This window comes from Pseudorca crassidens, chromosome 17 (assembly GCF_039906515.1).
Source record: "Pseudorca crassidens isolate mPseCra1 chromosome 17, mPseCra1.hap1, whole genome shotgun sequence".
NCBI classification, from domain to species: Eukaryota; Metazoa; Chordata; class Mammalia; order Artiodactyla; family Delphinidae; genus Pseudorca; species Pseudorca crassidens.
In genome coordinates, this window is record NC_090312.1 from 9,107,431 (window position 1) to 9,131,244 (window position 23,814).

General features: G+C 46.6%; 1 protein-coding gene across 1 annotated transcript in view; it reads right to left on the reverse strand.

The window, feature by feature from the left end:
* TG (thyroglobulin) overlaps positions 1-23,814 on the reverse strand; it is a 242,487-nt gene that overhangs the window by 113,028 nt on the left and 105,645 nt on the right. Inside the window, exons 36-37 of the mRNA XM_067711217.1 lie at positions 2,221-2,355; positions 337-501 (exon numbers count right to left, since the gene is read on the reverse strand). Of these exons, the coding sequence (XP_067567318.1) occupies positions 337-501; positions 2,221-2,355 (300 nt within the window). The remainder of the gene's footprint in view (positions 1-336; positions 502-2,220; positions 2,356-23,814) is intronic.

Here is a 23,814-nt window from a genome sequence, read left to right on the forward strand (position 1 = left end):
AAGGCATGTGAAACAACTTTCTAAATTCTAAAATAGTAGTTAAAAAGTGATCTATTTAATTATTTTACTCAGAAATGCAAAGGCCAAAATGGCTTCTATAACTCAAAGGAAGTAATGAATAAAGGCAGTGCAGAGAAGTTCTAGGTCAGAAGTAGGGTTTTTCACCTTCCTTCAGTCCATCCCATGTGAGTGCCACAGAGCCTAGGATGACTCTGACTGACTTTCCCTTAAGAACCTCAAAAGCCACTGCCCATGAGTCACCAGGTGCTCGGACAGTCCCTCCCAGCCACACTCAGGCCCTCAGGAATGGCTGCAAAGACACAGGCCAGCACTTACTTGGCTTCCGGTAGATGTGGGTGGCCTCTTCACGGAGCAGAAGTTGGCAGTTTTGGGCCTGCAGGCTGTGTGTGCAGCTCTGGGTATCAGCATAGAACATACACCTCACAACGCCAGGTTGGGTTTGCAGAGTGGTGACAAGGCAGGCCTGGTGATGGGAGCATTCTGTGGAGGAGGAGATGAGTGGGGCTTGGGCCTGAGAGATCACCGCAGTCATGTATCCAATCCTGCATCCATGAATCCATCATCCATCCATCCCTCCATCCATCCATCTATGCTACCATCTAATCCTGCATCCATGAATCCATCATCCATCCCTCCATCCATCCATCCACCTATGCTACCATCTAATCATGCATCCACGAATCCATGCATGCAACCCTCCATCTATCCAAGCATCATCCCTCCATCCATCCATGCAATTTCACATCCATAAATCTGTGTATCATCCACCCACCCCTGCTTCCATTCATCCCAAGATAACCTGGGATGCCCAGCAGGAAATAATTAACCTGGGAGAGAAGACCCTGGGTGGGCTCTCTGCTGCAGTCTCCTCATCCCCCTTCAGGGTCAGCCCAAAGTCAAAGTTTCCAAGGGGGTAAGCCAGCTAGCCATCCTTCCATCCAATCGTGCCTCATGAATCTGTACATTCACCCATGCACCATCCATTCACCCATCCAATGATGCGTGCCTGCATCCATCTATACACACACTCACTTCTTCATTTAAACACCAGGCCCAGTGCTAGCGGCTGGGAATAAAATAGTGGTGGTGGAGGACCCAACCCTCCCATCAATCTATTTTCCACACAACAGTCCGGATGTTGGTTGGTTATTTATTCACAAATGTGCTCTTGTCATTCTCCGATTGAAGTCGTAGCAGACAAGGCTCTTCATGCTCCAGCCCTTGCCTTCCTCTTCAGCCTCGTCTCCCTCTGCCTCCCCAATCCCATCACACCCACCACCTTCCGTCAGGGGTTATGTCCTTTTCCATGGGTACCAGGTCATGCACTAGACTGTTTAAAAGATTCATGGCATTAGGGTATTCAGTCCTAAAAACAGCTCTGAAAGTAGTGCTGCTTCATTTGATTGAGCAAGTTGTGCATTGCCTAAAGGCCTTATTCATAGCCCAGTCTCTGTGCTGTGGCACCACCCAGAATTGCGTGATGTACAACCTATACAACCATACATGGTGGCCCTGGCTGTAATATGCACATATTGTTATCCAACCTTGTAGGGGAGAGGATCCATGTAATCTCAGAATTGAAAAGTGTAAATGTTACCCAATCTTGGCCTCTTTCACAAGGTGAAGCCTTTGCAGAACATTCTGATCATATGGTCACCTAGCTTTTGTTTAAATACCAGTGACTGAAACCCTGTAAAGGAAGTATGCATCCGTGGACAGCTTTGCCTATTAGGAAGTTCTTCATATTGCACTGAAAAATGTCTCTTGAAATTTGAGTTTTACCCATAGGCCTTTGCTTGCCCCATGAGCTTGGCCAGAACAATATCCTTCCTCCTGGCCACGACGGCCCACCTGTAATCTGAGGACAGCCGTCACAGCTTCCATGCATCTCCATCTCAGACTAACCCCCTAGGTCCTCCCTCTGATCTTCCTCTGACCGGGTTCAATGTTGCGCATTTTCTGGCTGGCTTAGCCCCTTGGAAACCGTGACCATGGCCAACCCTGCAGGAAGATGATGAGACTACAGAGCAGAGTCCCCCCGCCAGGGCCTTCTCCCCGAGGTGAGGTCCTTCCGGCCAGGCACCCCAGGTGATCTCGGGGTCTCCTATGTGTTTTTGAGGTCAGAATCTTGAGGAGCACTTGTGTGAGAGGGGTCCCGTCCCAATCAACCCCCTACCTGGAGGTGGAAACTCCCCTTACCCCACAAACAGCGGTCTCGGGCAGCAGAGAAGTCACCCGTGGCAGCGGTGCTGATGTGGGCAACATCAAAGTTCCGGATGGATGGATCAACAACTACTGAAGAGAGGGCCAGGGACTGCCACGAGTCCAGAGCGACTAGGAGGGAAAGCAGGGACAGTTAGTGGAGTGCCATCCGATGCCCCCAAACGGTGCCCAAGGGCTCCCTCCTGGTGGTCTCCGTCCCCATTTCTTTCTTTTTTTTTTTTTTTTGCGGTACACGGGTCTCTCACTGTTGTGGCCTCTCCCTTTGCGGAGCACAGGCTCCGGACGCGCCAGGCTCAGCAGCCATGGCTCACGGGCCCAGCGGCTCCGCGGCACGTGGGATCCTCCCGGACCGGGGCACGAACCCGTGTCCCCTGCATTGGCAGGCAGACTCTCAACAACTGCGCCACCAGGGAAGCCCTGTGACCCCATTTCTTTATCCATCTCTCCATTCTACTATGATTTTTAAGAGTTTTTTTTTTATATGAGCCAAGGTCCCGTGCTCAAGTCTAGGGATACAGAGGTGAAGAACAAAGCAACCAAAGCAACCAAAGCATGGACGTTTCTATTGAGCAGCTCACAGCAGAAGGGAGAGAATGTGAAACGACAAGACAAACACTGTAGTACAGTTGTTATAATGCAAAAGTCAGAATAACGCTAGTAACCATGATAATAACAGGCTCGTCAGTGTTCCTTATGTGGTACTTTGTGATGTGCTGCCTGGCTGCCTGCAGGACCAAGGCTCTCATTTCCCAGCTGCTGGAGGCTTATGGCCGGGGCTCCCAGCTGAGTCTCTCTCTAGGAGCTACCTAGGTCTAGGCTAGCTGCCTCCCCTCCACAGGGTCAGCCTTCATCCCCAAACTAGTCCCTGTGGGTATACCAAGGCCCAGCCCCCTTGCCTCAAGATGGTCCAACTCCCAAGGGCCGGCCCGGCTTCACAGCTCACTGAGGCGTCAATGCGGCCATTGTTTGGTTTGCATCAATGTTTTACTTCTCCCCCTGCCCAATTCTGCCCCCTCGCTTCCTTACAGGTGTTTCTCCCAAGAGCACTGAGCACTGCCCAAGAGCACTGAGCACTGAACTTTCTGCATATGCAAATCTGCATCTCAGAGTCTGTTTCCTGGAAAACCTCAGCTAAGACCTCCTCTTTAAAAGATGAAGACAATGAATGAGTCACAGGGATGTGGAAACTGCTTTGCCCGAGAGCGTTCTGTGCTTTCGGAGTGGAAAGATGGAAAGCAGGTCTCTGCATCCAGAAAGCCTGTGCCTCCCATTGCCCTACTCTGCTGCTTCCCAGTCCTCGCACAGGACATGCTGTCATGGCGAGAGGGAGGGACACCTGCTTGTGGCTGCCACAGAGACGCTTGGCAGAGGCAAAGAAATCTGCCAGAGCACCTGTGTCCCTGTGAGGACAGAGGCGACCCTGCACGGGGGGCTTAAGCTTCCACCGTGAGGAAGGACTGTGGGTCCAGGGGGATGAGTGCATTATTCTGTCCACAAATGGCATCAAACTAGGCACGATGCCACCTCCCAGAATAGGCCTCCGTGACCACTGGGGAGTGCTAATACCAGAATACTGTATGGAACCGTTCAGTGGGTACAGCACTGATAGTTAATGGAGAAAATCTATTTATCTACTTATTTTTTCTTTCTGTCTTTGACTTTTTTTTTTTTTTTCCAGAAGACAGTAGCAGTTTACCCTTATGACAAATATTTGTGAGTGTCTACTTTGTGCTAGCAAAACACAGTGGCAATCTTAGGTGTAACATTTCACATTTTACAAAGTGCCGGTACTTATCGCCCAAGCCCTTTGGGGGTGATACGCCATCATCTCAGTTTCCTTGTCTGTAAAACATCATCGTGTTTGATCCTTGCAGCGCCCCAGATCGGGGTGGGGAAGGGACTCTAATGCCTCCTTCACAGATAAGGAGTCGGAAGCTGGAAGAGGTATGTGACTTTCCAAGAATGCTGAGCTGGACAGTGACCAAGCCAGAGACAGACCCAGGCCTCCTGGCTCTAAACCAGGGCTCCTTCCATCCCTCTGAGCTTCCTACAGAGCTGAGCATCCTCTCCAGAAAATTATCCCCAGGTAGGAAAAGGTAATTGTCTTTGACAGCATCATGCTCTTAGCTATACGGGGAAGACTGTCATTTTTATCTTGAACTTGTGTTTGACACCAGAGCACTGAGCATCACTAAAATTAGAATGGTAAATAAAGTAGCAAAAGGATCTAGCACCACCACCCTTCTTTTCAAAGAAAGAAAGAAAGAAACAAAGAAAGAGAAAGAATGGAATTCTTTGATAAAATTCATCAGTGAAACTACCTAGATCTGAAGTTTGCTCTGTGAGGGGACTTTTGTTAATAAATTTAACATTGTTTATAGACAAAAAAAAAAAAAAAAAAAAAAAAGGAAGGAAGAAAGTAAAGAAAAAGAGAGCGAGAAAAAAGGTTTACCCAGAGAAGTGGCCAAATAATGCAACCAGATTTCGCGTGGACTCAGCAAGAGGAAGTGAAAGCCCCACACCTGTCCTAGAGCTGCAGGGCCACCCTCAGAATCTGGAGCCGTGTATTTCTGAACTTGGGACCTGGCTTCCCTGTAAGAGACCCTGGGCTTTCATTTCCTTAAGCATCCTCCACGTGTTGCTATTTTCATGGTCATTACAAGTGGCATTTTTGCAACATGGCCAAACCGAGGTGCATATTTTTAGATGGTGAGCACACTGCAATTTCAGAGAAGAGTTATGATGGGATTTCAGGACGGAACTTGCCAATTATGGTCTTAAAATGGAAGCCTTGGCTGCCCTCCACCTTTATTTAGGTTGATGTCTGGGGGAAAGCGTTCTAATTAAAGGGTGAATTTCACCTCCAAAGTGAGAGTCAGCTCATCTGTCGCCATCCCAGGGCCTGGAGTCAGCTCTCTGCCACACCCCACAACTGTCCCCCTCCCCTGGCTGGCAGGACCCCCGGATGAGCCATTGCTGCCATGCAGAATCTAACATCTGGGGTTCCACACGCATCTCATGAAAATTCTGAGGACAAGTGCTTTGTAAATGCAAAAGCATAGTGAAGCACGAAAGCTGGGCGATCTCGGTAGCATTTCACAGGAGTTTACTAATTTGCCAAGAACCTCGCAATACCATTGCTGTTTAACGTTCACGATAACCCATGCTGTGGGCATCACTACTGTGCGCGTTTTACAGATGAGGAAACAGACCCAGTAAACACACCCAAAGTGCTTAGCTGATAAGCGGCAGTGCTTGGGCTTGAGCCCCGTCCTTCAGCTTCAGAATCCACGGTTTACTCCAAGGCAGACCTCCTCTCCGGGTGAATGAGATGGTGACAGCTTTCAGACTCACCCAAAGGGATAGTCTGCTCCGAAATGCACCATCTGTGGTTTGTTAATTAGTTTTTTCTTCCTTTGTTTAAAATATATTTTACAGACTGCATTGTCCACATCACTTATTTAAAAAAGAAAATCTTTGGTGTTCCCTGGCAGTCCAGTGGTTAGGACTCAACACTTTCACTGCGTGGTCTGGGTTCAATCCCTGGTCAGGGAAGTAAGATGCCACAAGCCGCCCAGTGTGGCCAATAACTAGCTAAATAAATAAATAAGAAAATCACTTCCCCTTGAATTTGAAATGCCACGTTTATCATATATTAAGTCCTTATATGTAAATAAGTTTTCTTTGGTGAGTACCAATTCTTTTTCATTCATCTCTGCTAATTCTGGCTCTATTCCCAAACTGCTTAAACTAGAGTCACTTTATACTATATTCTATTGTCAAATGGTAAAAGTTTTCCCACATTATTTTTCCTTTAAAAATATTTTTTGGTTGTTTATTTACCAGATGAAATTGAAAATCACTTTGTCAAGTTTCAAGAAAACATTTTGTGGATGTTATTTGGAAAAACTGATTTGAGAAAAAGATTTTTAATTTTATTCTGTTTAATTTTCGGTGTCATTAAGAATGGAATGGGATTGTTTCCCATTATATTTTTTAAATGGTTACAGTTTACCAAAAGGAAAGCTATGTATTTGTGTGTATTTATTTTCTAACAGGACCTGAACCTACTCTGAATGTAACTCACAGACGTAGTTGAAGCTCAGGCTCATATCTCTGTGGCTGCTTTGGAAACAGGCCCACAGTAGATTCCAGTCTTAGGGAATACATGCCATCCAGCAGCTGTAACTCATGATGGCATAAATGACACCTACTTGCTTAAGAAGTCAGGTTCCAGGAGTTTATCTCAGCTCCTCCACTTAACAGCTCTGTGACTCTGGGCAAACCACTCACCCTCTCTGAGCTTCAGTTTCCTCATCAGTAAAATGGGTATATCACCAGATGCTCTCTTCTAAGATTGTCAATGGGAATGAATGAGCTACTGTGTGTGAGCTGCACAGAGCCCGCTCGGGGTAGGATTAGCGAAATCAGCTGCTCCCATTCTCTCTGGGCCGAGTTGCTCAGTTCTTGCTGTGTTTGGGTCACTGTCTTTTTGAAACTATAGAGGTAGGAGCCTGACTGAGGTGCTGGGGGAAGTTCTCTAAGGGGTAAGGGAGCACAAATCACTGTTGGTGATTTCAAAACCTTCCTCCTGAATTCGCCTCATCCCCTCACCCCAGCCTTGTCCCTGCCCAGGAGGGCCTCTGTCAGCATCTCCCTTCCTGCCTCCAGCCCTGGGACTCCTGGTCAGGCATTAGCACAGTGGACGCAGGCCGCGTGCCCGACCAGGAGGCCTGCTGCTGAATACAGCAACTTTCGGAAACAGCAGCATTGCAAGGTTTTGTGAGCCCAGCACACCCCAGATGAACCCATCGCCGCCCCCTCTCTCCATCCTGCTCTTTGCTCCCACACCGTGCTCTTTCTTTCCTCAGGGACTGCATCCACCACCCACCCTGTTGCCCAACCCAGAAGTCCCACCATCTTCATCACCTTCTCCCTCACTTTGTCCTGGCAATTCTGCCTCCTCAGCCCCTCTGGGAACTGTCCTTTCTTTTCCACCTAGGTTCTGGCCTCATCAATTTCACTTCAAATGCTCCAGTTACTGAGACCCAAACGGGCCTCCCTGTCACCGGCCCCCTCATCCCTTCTCAGGCCATCGACACACTGCGACCAGGGTCACCTCCAAATCTGATTACGACACCCACTGCCCGATGTCCTCGGGGTAACAGGGCGAGTCTGCTGAGGTCTTCAGCTACATCACACCCCTCTCACTTTCACATGGTGGGCCTGGGTGCTTGCCATGGTCACCCATACACCAAACACATTGTACAATCATAAGGAGAAAGAGATGTTGCTTTACTACATAATTTGAGTTACTTATGTTAACTCAGATCCATCCTAGTCATAACAGATGAGGCAATGAGCCACTGGGAGGAATAGTCACAGGGCACTCCCCAAGGTCACCGGGCACCCCCCAAGGTCACAGGGTAGAGCCTGGTCTCAGACCCTGCCAGCATGGTTTCCATCTGCCTGGCTGTAGCCTGGGACCTCCTTCCCACCAGCAAATGCACTCCCTCTCAGCCCTTGACACAAACCTGTGTTATGGTGTGGAATCTTGATGACTCTTTCATACTGTAAACAACCTACATATGAAATAGTTCACCAACAGGTCTGAAGACCTTGGAGGAAACACGCCTTCAGAAGAACGTGGCCCTGCCTGTCCATGAGCAGAGAGGAAAGGGTGACCCTGAAGGGAAGAGAGACTCACCCATGTCACACAGCCCTTACCTCTGTGATGGGGACAGACAGGCTACCATCTAGTGGGCTGGCAAATTCAAGATGATCTGATTCTGTCTTACAGTACAGTGCTGAGATGGACAACATTATCCCTATTTTACAGAAGAGGAAAGTGAATGAGGGCCAGAGAGGGCCAATGACTTGCCCAAGGCCACACAGCTAAAAGGTAGTGAGCCAGCATTTGAACCCGGGACAGCCTTGTGCCATTAGGTTGCCCTGTACACCTAAGCATTGCTGAGGGTGGGCAGGGCCGAGGGGAGGGAATGAGAGGGGCAGCATGGCCTGCAACCTTGGTACAGGCAGGCCTTGGGGTGATATCAAGGTACTTCCATTCCCTTCCAGGCAGCATTATTCCCTTTTAATGTAGACTCAGCTTAAAAAAAATCACTAGACTAAAATATGTTTGAAAATTTCCACCAATATATTGAAAACTGTGTTTAATTCCCTTTCCTTCCTCTCTCCCTTCCTTCCTTTCTTCCTCTTTTCTTGCCTGTCTTCTTGCCTTCCTTTGTTCCTTTCCACATGGATATCAGTTAAAGAAAGAAATGTTTGATTTTGATTTCAAGGCCCAGAGAGAGTAATTCCAGCTGTTAAAAATAGCTAAAACAAAACAAAACAAAAAACAAACACCCACGGAACTACAGACCTGTGTTAAGACAGGAGGAACAGGTCTCCCACTTGCTGGCTGGGTAAGTAACCAAGGGTAAGTTCCCACTCTGGCCCTCCTCTCTCTCATTTGAAAAACGGTGGGGGTGGGGAAGAGCCTTTCAAAGTTTTTTAATCAGATCAAAGTGCAGAAATGTCAAGCCAGTCACAAATGCCTGACCTTCTCTCCAACGTTCAAATAATCACAGAGCCATTTTTTAAATGAAAAGATCAATGTGATTTTCTTAAGAATCACCAAGAATGAAGATAACAAGCAGACACTCTAAAGCACTGAAAAGAATCCAGGATTCTTACTGTTCTTCTTGCCATCAGAACCAAGAGGAATTCCTTTCTGCTCCTCAAGGCTTATCGAAGGGATAGGTGCTGAACGTCGAAAGAGCTTGAGGAAATACTGGAGGTGGTTTCCATGCCCAGGCCGGCCGGGGGAGAAAACATCAACGCTTTGAAGCCTTTCAGCAGGAAAGGTCTTTCACACAGGAAAACATTTCAGGCACCAGCAAGCCTCCGTGACCTTGGAGTCAGCAGAGTATAACAGGCTCACTAATGCTGCTTTCTCAGCTTTACGGCCACAAGCTCTCGCTGGTAGAAGACACTTGTGTGCTGTCATTATTGGATGAGACCAAGACTCAGACAACCTGATTTCTCACCAGACACCGTCTTTCAAGTGAGAACCACGTCACACTGGTCTATTTTTACCCTCATTAACACTCAAAAAAAAAAAAAAAAAAAAAAAAACCCCAAAACCCTAGATGTTCCTTTGATAACAGAAAGAAGAAAAAAGATGTCCCTTGTTATTTTGCAACTATTTGAGAGATGAAAATGTGACCAGAGCTAGCTGTTGGTCTAGCATACCTTCAGAGAGAAATGCCTGACATAGCAGACCCTACTGGAACCGTTTTAACATTTATAACACTAGAAAAATGCCCAGAGACGTATTTACCTCTGTTCAGCCTCCAAATACCTATTTTTGAGCTATCCAGGAAGCATGCTTTCGTCTTTAACTTTGCACCTCCAGAGCTTAGCAGAGGGATGGCAGTGAGTACTGTGGGTTGAATTGTGCCCCCTCAAGCCCAAGATTCACACTTCAAATTCATCCTAACCCCTAGCACCTCCAAACGTGATCTTATTTGGACATAGGGCCTTTACAGAGGTAATCGAGTTAAAATGAGATCATCAGAATGGTCCCTAATCCAAAAGGACTGGTGTCCTCATAAAAAGAGAGAATTTAGACATAGAAATGGACATTAAAGGAAGATGACATGCAGACACAGGGAGAAAACTACCATCTACAAGCCAAGGAGAGGGTTCCAGAACAGATCCTTCACTCACAGCCCTCAGAAGGAACCCACCCTGCCAGTACCTTGATCTTGGACAACCAGCCTCCAGAACTGGGAGAGAATAAATTTCTGTTGTTTAAACCCCCAGATTGTGGTATTTTGTTACATAGCCCGAACTAATACAGTGAGTGACTATCCAGTAAAAACATCCATTCTTTGATTCACAGAGAGCCTGCTGTACCCCTGTGTTGCATAGAAATGCTGATTGTAATGATAATTCTTATCATGTCAAATAACACATATTACCATGGCTAATGTTTACCAACCATTTCCTATTTGCCAGATGCGCTGTGATGTGCTATGTGTGTTGTTTCATTTAATCCACACACAGCCATGTGCATGCCTGTCCTGGCCACCACTGTGTGCACATTTTAAGGAGGGACCACTCTGGGAGCACCCTGCCTGCCCAAATCCCAACTCTGCCCACTGCCAGCTCCGACATGGGGTAAATCGTACTCTGTAAACTGGAATAGTCGTGTCACCTGATGTCACCTGAGTCACAGAGAGGGTTTCCCATATGCTAAGGGTTACAGCTTGCTACTGATCCTTCTAGCCTCCCTGAGGGGAGGGGTGGAAGCAGCTGTGCCGTCCTCCCATCTGGTTTTCCCAACGCCATATCGTTGTCCCCAGTGTGTGTCGTAGCATAAAAAGTCAGTGGGCCTTGGACACACGGTGAGGGTGAGGGCTGAATGGATTGATGCCTACAAACTGCTTGGAGCATAACAAGCACTCAGTAACATTTATTAAAGATTTACCCCCTGTGTGTTGACCCCCAAAACCAGAGCTTCTAGCTCTGCCGTTTTGCTGAATGTACAAGGGCGGACACGCTGTTACTTGTAAAACAGGGCATTTTCAACCAAAACACGAGCATTAATAGTACTGATAGGAATGCTGCCACCCCCACACTTTCCTGGTCAAGAGTGTTGCACAGTGGGGGTTAGGTCTGGTTATATGGCCCAGGAGGACCAGAAAAGACCCACTCTGATGATTCAGGGGCTTGGGAGGAAGGATGGAGAAGACAGCACATCTTCAGGCTAGGACAGGGGTGAGCAAGAAGTTTCTGTTAGAAGCCGAATAGTAAATGTCAATATTTTAAGCACTGTTGGCCACATTCATTCTCTGCTGCATGTTATCTCTCTCTATGTCACATTCTAAGCTCACAGGTCTTGCACAGAAACAGACTACAGGCTGTGGTTTGCGACCCCCAAGCCAGAAGGCAGAGCCAGAAGCGACAGGGGTTCAGTCACTATGTACCATGACGGATGGAGGGTCTACATTCTGGGAACCAAAAATCCAATAGGAAACTCGACAGGGAGTTTTGTACTTTTTCCGGGAATGAGGAGCCATCTGGGAAATGCCATCTGGAAGGTAAAGTATTGTAATTTTATGACATGTTGATAGTTCTCCTTCCTAGCCTGGCATGTTAATGTCCTTTTACAAAATGATTCGTTTGTTTTGTTTTTTTTTAAAGGGTTCTTATTTGGTAGAATGAAAAGGTGGCAGACATGAGCTGCCCTCCAGCCCGAGGATAGAATCCAAGCCCTGCCTGTCTTCTCGACATGGAGGTGGTCTCCCCCGACTCCTGACCCAGCCTCCTGCAGCTGCCAGCTCTCTGAAATCATCCGCCTGCTGTCACAGCGAATCCCCGAACCTTTCTCATCCTTCCCTATCCGCTGTGTCCTGGAAACAAGGGTTCTTACCATAATGTCCCCTGCCCTCATTCTGAGTCACAATCTTCCAGCTATGAAACCTTCTAGTACTTCTCATCCTCAACTAGGGGTGCCTGGTCATTCTCCCACATTCTTCAAATTCTTTGCCAGCCAGCTGGTAATTTTCATCTTCATCCCAAATCCTGCTAAAACCTTGGGGGACTTTGTCATCCATGGGGAAAGTAGATGGCCTATTTCATAGTCTGGTCTCAGTTTCCTGGCCTCTTTAATCCCAGAAAACTGTACTTGCATTCATTCCAGCCAAGTACCTCCACAAGCGCATCCTAAACCCTGGCCCGGCACTGAGCTCCGTCACCCTGTAAATCCCACTTGTCTAAGGGACACTTGCTGTTACGTCCCACAATCCTCCTTCCTTCTAGCATTTCTGTACTTTATTCCATCAAAACCAGCTCTTTAACTTCACTGTGATTTCTACTCTCTTACCCTCCACACCATGTTATCCATCTTCACTGGCTCATAAACCAAGGCCTCCGATCGGTTGGGGTCCATCATTTCAACTTCCCTTCTGCCACTGCCCTCAGCCCCCTTTCCTCCCCGTTGGGTTAATCCGATGGGCCTGCTGCCTCTGCAACTTGTCTTGGCCTGAGTACGGCTAAAGAAATACCCACAGACAAACAGATTGGCGCCTTTACAACTGTTGGATCTTCAGCCTCCAATGAAGTCTCAACACAGCCTGACAATGTAGTCGTCTCTCTCTTGCATTCTCCCCAGGCCTGGGTATCACCATGACCCCTGCACTCTCAGCAGGTGCCTGACTTCTTGCAGCCCAGAGAAAGAGGGACCGTTATCAGCAGCAGCTTCAACTCCCCACCCTCCAGCTACTCTCTACGAACCATCCCATCTTTCCCTCTTTGTTTCTCCTGAACGGAGAAAGGGTGGCTGTTTGAAGCCAATTCCCCCATCGGTGCTTGAGAGCTTGACCTCACCCCCTCAGGGACATCCATCTACCGACTATCCCCCCATCCAGGCCCACTCCCATCCCTCCTATATGCCCAGTCTACCCCTGAACACTGACACTTCACTCTTTGCATAAAAACGTACACACATTTCTCCATTATTAAAACAACCCTTTACTCTAGCCCAAGGTTTCTTAACTTAGGGTCTGGGTTTAAGGGGGTCCGTTTCCCTGAAAATACATGCAAAATTTGGTGCGTATGGAGGAGTATGTTGTTTTCAATACATTCTCGTGGGTGATTCATGGCCTAAACGTTGACAGTTACTAACAAATGTTCTACAGTTCCTTTTTTAGCTGTCAATCTCTTTCTTTTTCTTCACAGCCAAGATTTTTGGGAAAGTTTGTAGTTTCCATTTTCTCAAATCACTACTATGTAGTTTCTTCCCTCATCACCTTGTGAAATCTGCAAAGGACTCTTCATGACTAACCCAGTGAATGCTTGCAGTCCCCAGCTTCCTTGAAGCTACTGACCACTTGACCCACCCCTGGTTTCCATGACACCACGTGCTCCTTCTAGCTTTCTAGCTGCTCTTCTGGCTTCTCTTCTGCTCTTCCCTTAAAAACTGAGATTCCTCAGAGATCTGTCCCTGACCTTTACTATTTGCACCCTACACACTCTCCGTGGGTGATCTCATGATCCCCATGACTTAAAATACTACCGACATGCCAGTGATTATCAAATGTACCTCCAGGCCAGACCTTCACCCAAGCCTCACGCTGAGATACTCAGTGCTCACTAGACACCTCCAAGCAGATGTCCCTGAAGCATCCCAAACTCAGCATGTTGAAAGCTGAACACTTACATCTTACTTCCATCCTCACCCACACTCTTTAACTGGTCCCCTCCTTATATTCTCTATCTTGAGAAGTGGCACTCCACCCACGGGACTACCTGACCTGAAACGTTCAACGTTATCCTCACCTGGTGTTTCAGTAGACTGAACGTCCATCTAGAAAGGTCATTATAGAAGAAAAGTCAAAATGAATATTAGTTTCAACTCTAAATTTCAGATTCTACCATTGTAAGTGGATGGGGTAAATGCATTTATCTGATTTGCTAGCAAAATGCACGGCCCCCAAGTTTCCTCACGTTCTGTCTGCTGCCTCCCTTGCCTGCTTCTCCAGACACTTCTCTCATCTGTCCACTTCCTACCACCCCAAACTCACATCTGGCCGTCTAGCAACACACTCTGTGTTGTCTGACTTTGTTCACTATTCCCCTTGTTTACACTTACAAAGTGAAGTCAGTTTATGCATATGATGAGCTTGTATCATCCTTCAAAACCCAACTCAGATGTCACTTCCCTTGGAAACCCCTCTGAAAGACTCCTTCCTCCACCACGCCGCCGTAGTTTTTCTTCTGCTCTAAGTATCTTCTAAATATGTCTAGTGTTCCACTAATATGCTGCATCGAAACTTACTTATGTTCTTTTCTCAGTGAAAATTATGAGCATCTTGAGATCAAAGACTCTGCCTTAGTTTTCATTAATTCTCCAAGACCTATCATGAGAGCATATAAAAATATTAACAATAGAAACAGCAATATAGCTGTAGCTAGCATTTATTAAGGGATCTACATGCTAAACAGGAATAATGTCATCACAATTTCGCATGAGCCACCCAGTCCATAAATATGTAATGAATGAGTGAATGAACACAGCTCTTTAATTAATAAAGGAGAAATGAGATACTCATCCTTTTTTCATCTCTATAAAGATTAACGCTAGAATTATTCTCATACCACAAGACCTCAGTAAATAATTATTGAATAAATCAATTAGCTGATCAATTAATCACATAGGAAGCAAGTAATGGGCATTTGATTTCATAATATCTCACGTTTACGTGATGCATTCTAGTTTGTGAAACATCTTCACTTACACTGTGATATTTAATAATGACATCAACCTGTGCATTCACTGTATCACTATTACTATTTTGCAAGGGACTAAACTGAAGATCAGAGGTGGGGAATAACTTGGCTAAAGTCACAGCTCATGATGGGCAAGCCAAGAGCTTGACCCAGGCTGCCCCCTCCCAATCCCCGCCCTGCCACAGCTGCCCCTTTCTCCCCGTGGCTCAACTCCAGACTCATAAACTGGTTCCCTTTAGTGGCATGTACATCTCAGGCAGGGGTTTTCAAAGACATCGAAAATGGTCCAGCATCTGTTGAGATTATGAGCTTGTGGTTGGTGAGTAATCATCTTCTACACGGCTAACTTCAAAGACACTTCTAGAGAAATGTCTAAGAAAAAAGCATACACATGAAACCAGACTTGGAGCTATACTCTGTCCATGTCCTCATGACAAATCACTAAATGCATTGCAAGCAAAATTCCTAGTGGAAATTCAAAGGCTCAGATTGAATCTGATTTCTCTCTAGGAAGTTTGACTCCTGTCAAGTGGAACCCCCCCAAATTCCACCCACATGCAAAGGCTACCTGGGAGGTGGCATGATAAATGGGTTACTGAGAGCATCTGAATTCCTCTTTCTTGGGGTCATTGTGAGTGATCCCAGGGAGCTGGGGAAAATTGCAGAAATTTGGAGGCACAGATGCATATGAGAACCAACGGGAGCTGAGTAAAGTAATTCCAATGATGCGGAGGCTTCCCTAGAGACACTGAACAAGAGCGTGGGACGGAGGCCATCCTGACCTCTGAGTGGACTGTAGGGAACTTGCACAAGGTCTGACAGCTGGTTTGAACCCGGGCGGGCAAACTCCCAACACTGCACTCCTGCCCTCTGCCTCTCCAGTCAGTGTGAGGGTAGGGCCCCTGCTGCTGTCGCCACTCAGCATGCATCCACTAGGCACGCTAGGCACTGTGCTAAGCACCTGCCCTACACGACTTCATCCAGATCTCACAGCAACTTGTGGATGGAGGTGATATTATGAAAACTCTGCCTCAAGGAGCCCAAGGCTCAGAGCAGTGAAGTGACTGGCCCCCATTACACAGAGTAGGAATAGAACTGGAATTGAAACCCAGATTCACCCAGTGCCAAGGTCCCTCTGCTTCATTGCTTCTGCTTCTCAGAACATCTGCCAAGAGCCGTCTGCTCATCTGCGGGTAAGTAAGTTATCACAAAACAGAAGGAAAAAAACAAAACACCTTAAAGCATAACTGAGCCAATCGTCAGAATGACCAAAATAGAAAACTTAAAGAGAAACTTAGAGGGCACGTAAACCACCCCCCACCCCGCACAGTGAGGGAATCTCCAACATGCTTGAATACCCCACTAACGGGGAGCTCATCCTCTCCACCTTGCTCCATCCCAGCAGGACACACCACGACTTCTTCCTCCGTCCTCTGACCCCATCGCCTCTCACCTCATCCCCCACTGCCCCTCCCATGACACCAGATGCTCTGTCTATACTGAAGCCCCTCCCTCGGTCTCTCCCGTGCTAGGCTCCTCTCCCCTCCTGGACTTTACTCATGGGGGAGGGAAGGTGATTGCTTCCTTGGTAAATTGAATTCAGTTCCACCAAGGAGGCCAGAGAATTCAGCACAGACTCAACAGTGGGGGGAAAAAAATCAATGAAGAATGACCAAAGGATCATTAAAAAAATTTTTTTAATTAAAAAAAACTGTGTAGCCATTGGTAACATAGTATTACCTTTTAAAATCAACAGCTAAAATTGTTATAACCTATAAAACTAAAGGAAATCTACCACTGTTGATGGATTGCATTCAGGAATGGTCTACTCCATAGTCAGCTACTCAGAATGGTTAGAGGGCTCCTAGGAAGGGTAAAAAACCGTCTAAAATATTTTCCCCCAAATGCTTAGCAAATGGTCTGAATTTCCACTCTTAAAAACGAAATCTTTCTGGTTTACCCACTTGTTAAAATGTTACCACTCTTGGAGAAAATATTATATTAAAAAGAAGGTAGGTCCTAGGTTGGCATATTTTGTTCTTGGTTCTACTCCCTTCAACTCAGTCGAGCAAATAAACCCTTGATGGACCAGGAACAAAACTGTTGTTGTCTGGGGAGGGAGTTATCAAGGTAAATCCTCTGTTTTCTCCAGCCTCAAAGATCTAACAAAGGTTTAAGACACAACTATTCAGCAAACATTGATCAAATGCCTCCCAGGCCCACTATGTACACATGCACAGGTTGTATACTGTACAATTGCAGGGGCAGCATTCACAAAGATGACCTGTGAAAAGGATCCCTTAGAACGGGCAGTGCTTGACTTAATCTAGCTATTCCAACACAGTCAGCCTTCACCAGACATTGGGTGCAGCAATTTTACATATAATATAGCTTTCCAGCTTAATAACAGCCTCTTTGAAAACATCATCATCTCCATTTTATAGGTGAGACAACTGAGATTCACAAATATCTTTTAAATTAGTCAAGTTCCCATACCTAAGGAGTGGCAAAGATAGGATTCCTGTATCCCATGTGTGTTCCAATCCATTCATGTGGTTACCATTCATTCATTTATTCATTCTTTCAACAAGCATTAATTGAATCACTGTTGGTTTTAAATATTAACCTAGAGCAAAGTGAACATTTATATATTTTTTTCTTTTTTAAAAAAACCAAACAATTATAAATAAAATAAGACTGAGAGTCTACTAGACACTTTGCTAAGTGTTTAGGATCAAACCATGAATTAAAAAATAACTGCCCTTTGGAGCACGAAATCTAGCAAGCAAGCAAGCAAGAAACATATATTCATTCATTTGGTAACTATTTCTTGAGAACTGACTAGGTACCAGTCATTCTTCTAAGAGCTAAAATAGCAGTGAACAAGCCAGATAAAGTCCCTGCCCTCTGCGGCTTCCTTTTTAGAGGAGGGCAAACAAATACTCAAGAAGTAAACAAGTGAGAAGATTTCATAGCAAAAAGATAAGAAGACAATAAAGCAAGGTGAAGGGGTAGAGAGTGCCGAAGGGGCTGCTTTGATGGGGTGGTCAGGGGGGTCTCTTTGAGGCGGTGATGTTAGCTCAGAGCAGAGGAGGAGCCAGCCCTGAAGACGTACTAGGATGAAGGCTCCATGGGGCAGGGCTTTCTGAGGCTCTGTTCACTGCTGTAGCCCCAGCACCCAGTGCCAGGCACAGAGTAAGTGCTCACTAAACACCTGTTGAATGAATAAGCGAATGAACAGGGGAATGGCAGCCGAGGCAGAAGAAACTATAACTGTGTCCCAAATCCAGCACCTCACCAGCTGGCCGGAGGCTCCCTCCTGCTTCGTGGAGAGAAGTGAAGCCTTCCAAGCTGGGGCCCAGTTTCCCCACGTGTCCCACTTTCCTTCAGTCTGCCGTGGCTGTGATCCCAGTTTGCCAGCTGTTCTTCCATCACAGTCCCTGGGTCTCAGAGAAGCAGAGAAGTGGTCCAGGGGAGCTGCCACATGTAAGGCTGTGCCCAGAGCACACTCAGCCCTGCCAGTTACAGCTACCCAGGCGCCTCAGGGCCGTGGCAGATGTGCATCCTGGCCACACGTGTTAGTCTGGGCACGCAGCTACTAACTAGTCCCAGCACTCTCGACAGACTGAAGGTAGGAAAGAGTGCGTGCCTGCCAGCCTCACCTTGATGGGCCCTGAGATACGGGATCTTCCCCTGGACAGCACTTCCCGTGAAGTAGGGACAGAGTGTACACCGTGAGGTCCAGAGAGAAAGTGTGTGTTTGTGTGTGTGTGTCTGTGTGCGTGTGCACACACCAGCTCTGTGCATATTTGGAAAGGAGATTTAAGTTTTATACAAACATTAGGCAATTTTGGAGTCAGTGCCTGATCACATGGCCCTTTCAGCCCAAGGACCAAAGAGATTAAGAATTAGCTTGTGTGGGCTAATGCACCACCAGACTCGTGGCTACAGCAGGCAGGTGACAAGGCCCCAGGGTTGGTGCAGGGCAGCCTGCACAGTTTTAACAGCACCCATTCCACCCTCAAATGTGCCCCAGATGAGATTATTAAAGTATAACACCACTAGGCTGCAGGCTGTGATGTCCTCCAGATCCCCCTTCATTAATGAAGGGCTCTTCCCCAGCTGCTAGGAGGGCTGCTGGCAGATAGACCCCACTGTCAGCCCCTGCAGGGAGAGTGACCCCTAGAAGGGCTGCCCGTATCAGTGAGTGACCAACGTGAGGGCATAACAATTTTGAAGATCGTCCCAGCATCCCTAGAGGTCAGCTGAGGCCTCCTCTAAGGCTGCATTGAACCTCAAGTTCTCCCTCTGCCCTTCTCTTTCCCTCTCCCACCCCTCTTGATTCCATTCCCTTAAAAAATGACCTGCATACTGAACTCAGAGTCTGATTCCTGAGGAACCCAACCAGCAACAGTCAGCATCTTCAGTGGGGATACTCTGGATTTGGATTCAGATTGGGTTTGAACCCCAGCTCTACCATTCATTAGTTATGTGACCTTGGGTCTTTCTGACCCTCAGTTTCCAAATCTGTAAAATGGACATAATGGTGCACACTGCCTAGGGCAGTTGTGGGGATTAAAATATGGAAAGCATTTAGCATAGTGATTGACATATTTAGTCACTCAATACCTAGGAATATAAAAATTCATGATTTTATAGCTCTGCCCTTAACTGGCTGTGACTTGGGAGAGTCACTTTCTCTCTCTCTGCCTCAGTTTCCTCCTCTATAAAAAGATGGGTTTGGACTTGGGCACTATTACTGACATTTCTTAAACACCCACTCTTACCAGGTTTTGTGCCGAGCCTTGTACTTTATTCCACAACACAAGCCTACTAGGTTGATATTTCTTACTTTTCACCATCATCCTCATTTTACAGAGGCCAACAAAGGCATCAGGAGGCTGAGGAATTTGGCCCCAGAGTACCCATGTGTTAAGTGACGGAACGGGATTGGAAGCTGGGCAGACGGACTTCAAATCTCATCTCCACACCAGAATGCCCCGATGTTTCCCTCAATTAGATGATGCACACACTCCTGCCAGTGCTGACATTTTTTAGGATCACACGACTCTGTCTCCAGCTTAGTGGAAAACATGTGCAGAAAAGATCAACTGAATTCTATCAACCCTTTGGCACAGCTGTGAAAAGCCAGAGGCAAAGCAGACAAAAGTGATTGACTACAAATCGCAGGTCCCAAAAAAGACTGCTGGTGTGGCCACTTCTACCTCCATATACCCAGGGACAGCTTTGTTGCTGTCACCGGGCTCCAGGCTGGTGAAGCGGAGCAGGGCAAACTTTCACCAGGCATCCCTCTCAGCCTTGCGTCACACCCTCTCAACTGCAGCCTCACCCACAGCCTCGATCTGCTGGTAGCAACCTGTGATCACAGTCAAGGGCTGGGGCATTTTTTAAAGGGTACTTTGAAGTTCCTCAGGTGAAAGGAACTTAGAGTACAGGTATAACTTTTTAAAGACTCACATCTGTGTTTTCCCCTCGCTTGCAATCTAAATACTCTAAATTTGTTTCAATGGCACCTCTAAGAGAAGAGCTTCTGAGATAGTGGATGACAAGCAAAACGTCAATTCTCCTGGGAATTAGCCCTTGGAAGACCTCCCCGCCCCCCATTTGGCCTGCAGGAGGGGGCAGACAGTGGTCATCCTACAGACAGGGTCCAACTCTGAAAAGACATCTCATGCTAACCCTGAGCTGGGTTGTCATGGGTCTTTTAAGAAGCAATGGACATTTTCTCTTATGAAGAAATATCACCTTTGCTGTTTTGCCCGTTTAAAAAAGCATACAACGTTTCCCTAAAGAGCGTAAAACGGCACTCTACATACAGATGACGCAGCTGTCCTCGTTCTCTCAAAGCCTAGCTTGTCAGGCACCAGTGCGTCTCCCACACAGCCCAAAGGGAGAGCGTCTGAGTCATTTTAAAGCTCATTATGGAACTGCCTAAAACCCTTCAAGGGTTTGTGGTACCCAAGGCACTCGGATGTTTGGCCCCAGTCCCCTGTCCAGCCTCCCTCCTGGCCCTGCAGTCCTGAGCTACCTGTACTTCCCTGCATGTGCGGTGCTAATGCAGGCCCCGGGATTCTGTGCGTGCACTGCCCTCTGCCCAGGATGCCCCCTGCCCCCTCCTGGCCATCTGACAAATGCACACTGGCCTTTATGGCACAGACTGGCCCTGATGTGCCTGGGTGCTTTCACTGTCTGTGGTGAATTTGGGGGGAGCCTTCCGCAGGCTCCCACAGCCACTGGAAGTGGCTTCACTTTGGTAAGTGGCTCATCTCCTTAAATTCTTTCTTCCTGTGCCTTTCTCCTAATTAGGTGGGATACTCTCTTTGCAAACAAGACCTTCAACACAGCACACCTTTCCTGGAACGTAAGTGACAATTCAGAATCCATTTTCCAAAATAGATATTCACCAGATTGAACTAAATTGAAGTGAAAGAGGAATCTGTTTTGCCATAACACGCTTCTCTGTTCATGCCCACCCTAGCGCTCCCAAGAGACCTTGCCAAGGTCTAGTTCCAAACCCAGTACGAAGTCCCACACCGGCTCCATGTTCAAGCTACAGCATTTCTCTACTGATCATCTTCTGCCTCTCCCACTGACAGCTCTAGGCCCACCACCCTGGACCGTTTCCAATGTCTGAATGCCTCAGGCTGTTTTGTGGTCCTGGGCCTTTGCATGTGCACTCTCTTTGGAAAGACTTTCTGAAACACACCCATTTGACAAACTCCTGCTGTCTTCAAACCCCGCCCCCGACCCGTTAATGTGTCGGAAGTCTTCTCGGGAGCAACATAGACCAAGCGTTTAGAGTGTATGTACCCAAGACAGGCCCCTGAGATTTCACAAGCCACCTTTGGCTTCACCATCCCCATCGACCAATCAGCTCATCAGAATCCCATTTTCAAAGAGGCTTTGAACGGGCAGCTTATACACACAATCTCATAAAAGAAACAAGGCCGAGACTTTAGGTCTCCCGACAAGTCTGGGGCTGGGAAGTCCATCTCTGTCACCCTTTCCAGAAGCTCAAACCAAATATTTTCATCTAACTTTGAGGGGGGCCAGGCAGGCACATGTGGGCTCCAATCCCAGCTTGATCATTTAACCTAACAGAGCTTCAGTCTCCTTATTTGAAAAACTGACCTTGTTACCATCTAACTTTCTTCTGAGCATTAAATGATTTATGAACTGCTTGGTATTTAATAAATATTTCCTTTTCTCCCCGAATAAAAAGTGCATAAAGATGAGGGTTTTACGTATGCTTGGTATATACATGCAAGTGTGAGCACACACACACGTGCACACGCACCAATCCATGTCACAATCACATAGACATACCAATACCCCGAAGGCAGAATGATGTCCTCCCTCGGACTCTCATCAAAGGAACATGCTCAACCTCTTAATTCCAACTTGGAAGCTCTAAGCACACATGGAATGTCGGCCCCCCATCTCTCCTGCTTTCAGATCACACTCGTCGAAGGCACATTTGAAAATACCGTGACATCTCATTCCGCCTTCAAAACATCTACTCAGCTCCATAGACTTTGTGTGTGTGTGAAGGGAGATGTGGAATTCCACACCTTTTCTTTCTTTTGTTAGTAACTCAAGTCTCAGGAATACAAATTTTAGCAAAAACAGACTGGAAGCATTGTAAAATCACCTGAAGAGCTTTATGTGTTGATCGATTCCTATCTAACATATGCATTTGACATCAGGTACGGAAGTTTTCTTTATCCGTAAATTTAATAAATGATATTTTTAGTGATAATACTTAAGGATTCTAAGCACATGATGGAAGAAAAACCACTTTGAGGGACTTCCCTGGTGGCGCAGTGGCTAAGAATCCGCCTGCTAATGCAGGGGACACGGGTTCGATCCCTAGTCTGGGAAGATCCCACATGCGGAGCAACTAAGCCCGTGTGTCACAACTACTGAGCCTGTGCTCTAAAGCCCGCGAGCCACAACTACAGAAGTCCAAGCACCTAGAGTCTGTGTTCTGCAACAAGAGAAGCCACCGCAATGAGAAGCCCGTGCACCGCAACGAAGAGTAGCTCCCGCTTGTTGCCACTGGAGAAAGCCCACGCGTAGCAACGAACACCCAACACAGCCAAAAATAAATAAATAAAATAAATAAATTTATTAAAAAAACAACAACAAAAAAGAAACCACTTTGATTCACTGCTAGTAAGTCTGCAACAACAAACAAGTGTTTGGGACTAATTAGGCAATATAGATCTAGAGTCAAAAAATCTAGAGTTTTCAAACCCAGTAATTCTGCTTTGGAGAGTCTGCCCCCAGGAAATAATCTCAACATTGGAAAGAGCTTTATGTACCAAGGTATTCTTGTGGTATTTTCATAATAGTGAAGAGTCAAAAACAATCAAATGCCCAGAAATAGAGGAATGAGTTAGTGAACGACAGTGCGTCGACCTAGTAGGATAATGTGACAACCGTGGTTGATCACTGTACTGTCCTTGTTTCTTCATCACCAGATTGGGAGCATTTTAAGGGGAAGAACATAGACAGATGAATGAATGAATGATGCTACAAATGACATGCATACATGAATGGTTTAGACATATATAACTGTTTGGAAATATACACATGATGCAATATTAGGTAAAAACAAGACACATAACATTGTAGCAAGATTACAATTACTTTTCCATACAGAAAAGTCTAAGGAGATTAGGAAATAAACCGATGTATGAACTGACATGGAGTAACTTCTAAATAATTCTCTGATTTTTTCCTTCTGTATTTCAGCATTGTTTGAATTTTCTGTAATTAACAAATAGGAAAATAGGACCTGCCCCTTGAGGTTGGTGTGAAGATCAAATGTCTTAGATGTGAAATCTTTAAGTGCTTAGACATCGATATTCTGTACAGAATGCTCAGGGGAAAAAAATACACACAAAGTCAGCTCTTGTAACTGAGGGAAGGAAGTGACAACATGCTTGAGGACATTTATACTCTCAGCCCAGCCTTGATGACAAATGATTCTCTCCTACACGAGCTACATGTTGTCCCTTCAGCCAGGACCATAATGACAGACATCTAGTGCCCCTCAGACATCATGTCACAGGACAGGAATGATGAGAGCCTCTCATTTCCTGACTAAGGGGAAGCAGAAAAGGGACATGCAGCGAAGCCCACGCTGCCCTGCCCGGTCCCACGGCGACCACCGCCCCGCGCTTCCTGCTGCCAGACAGGGTGTGTGCGGTGGGGACGGTGCCATGTGCAGAAGGAGATGGCAGCCCC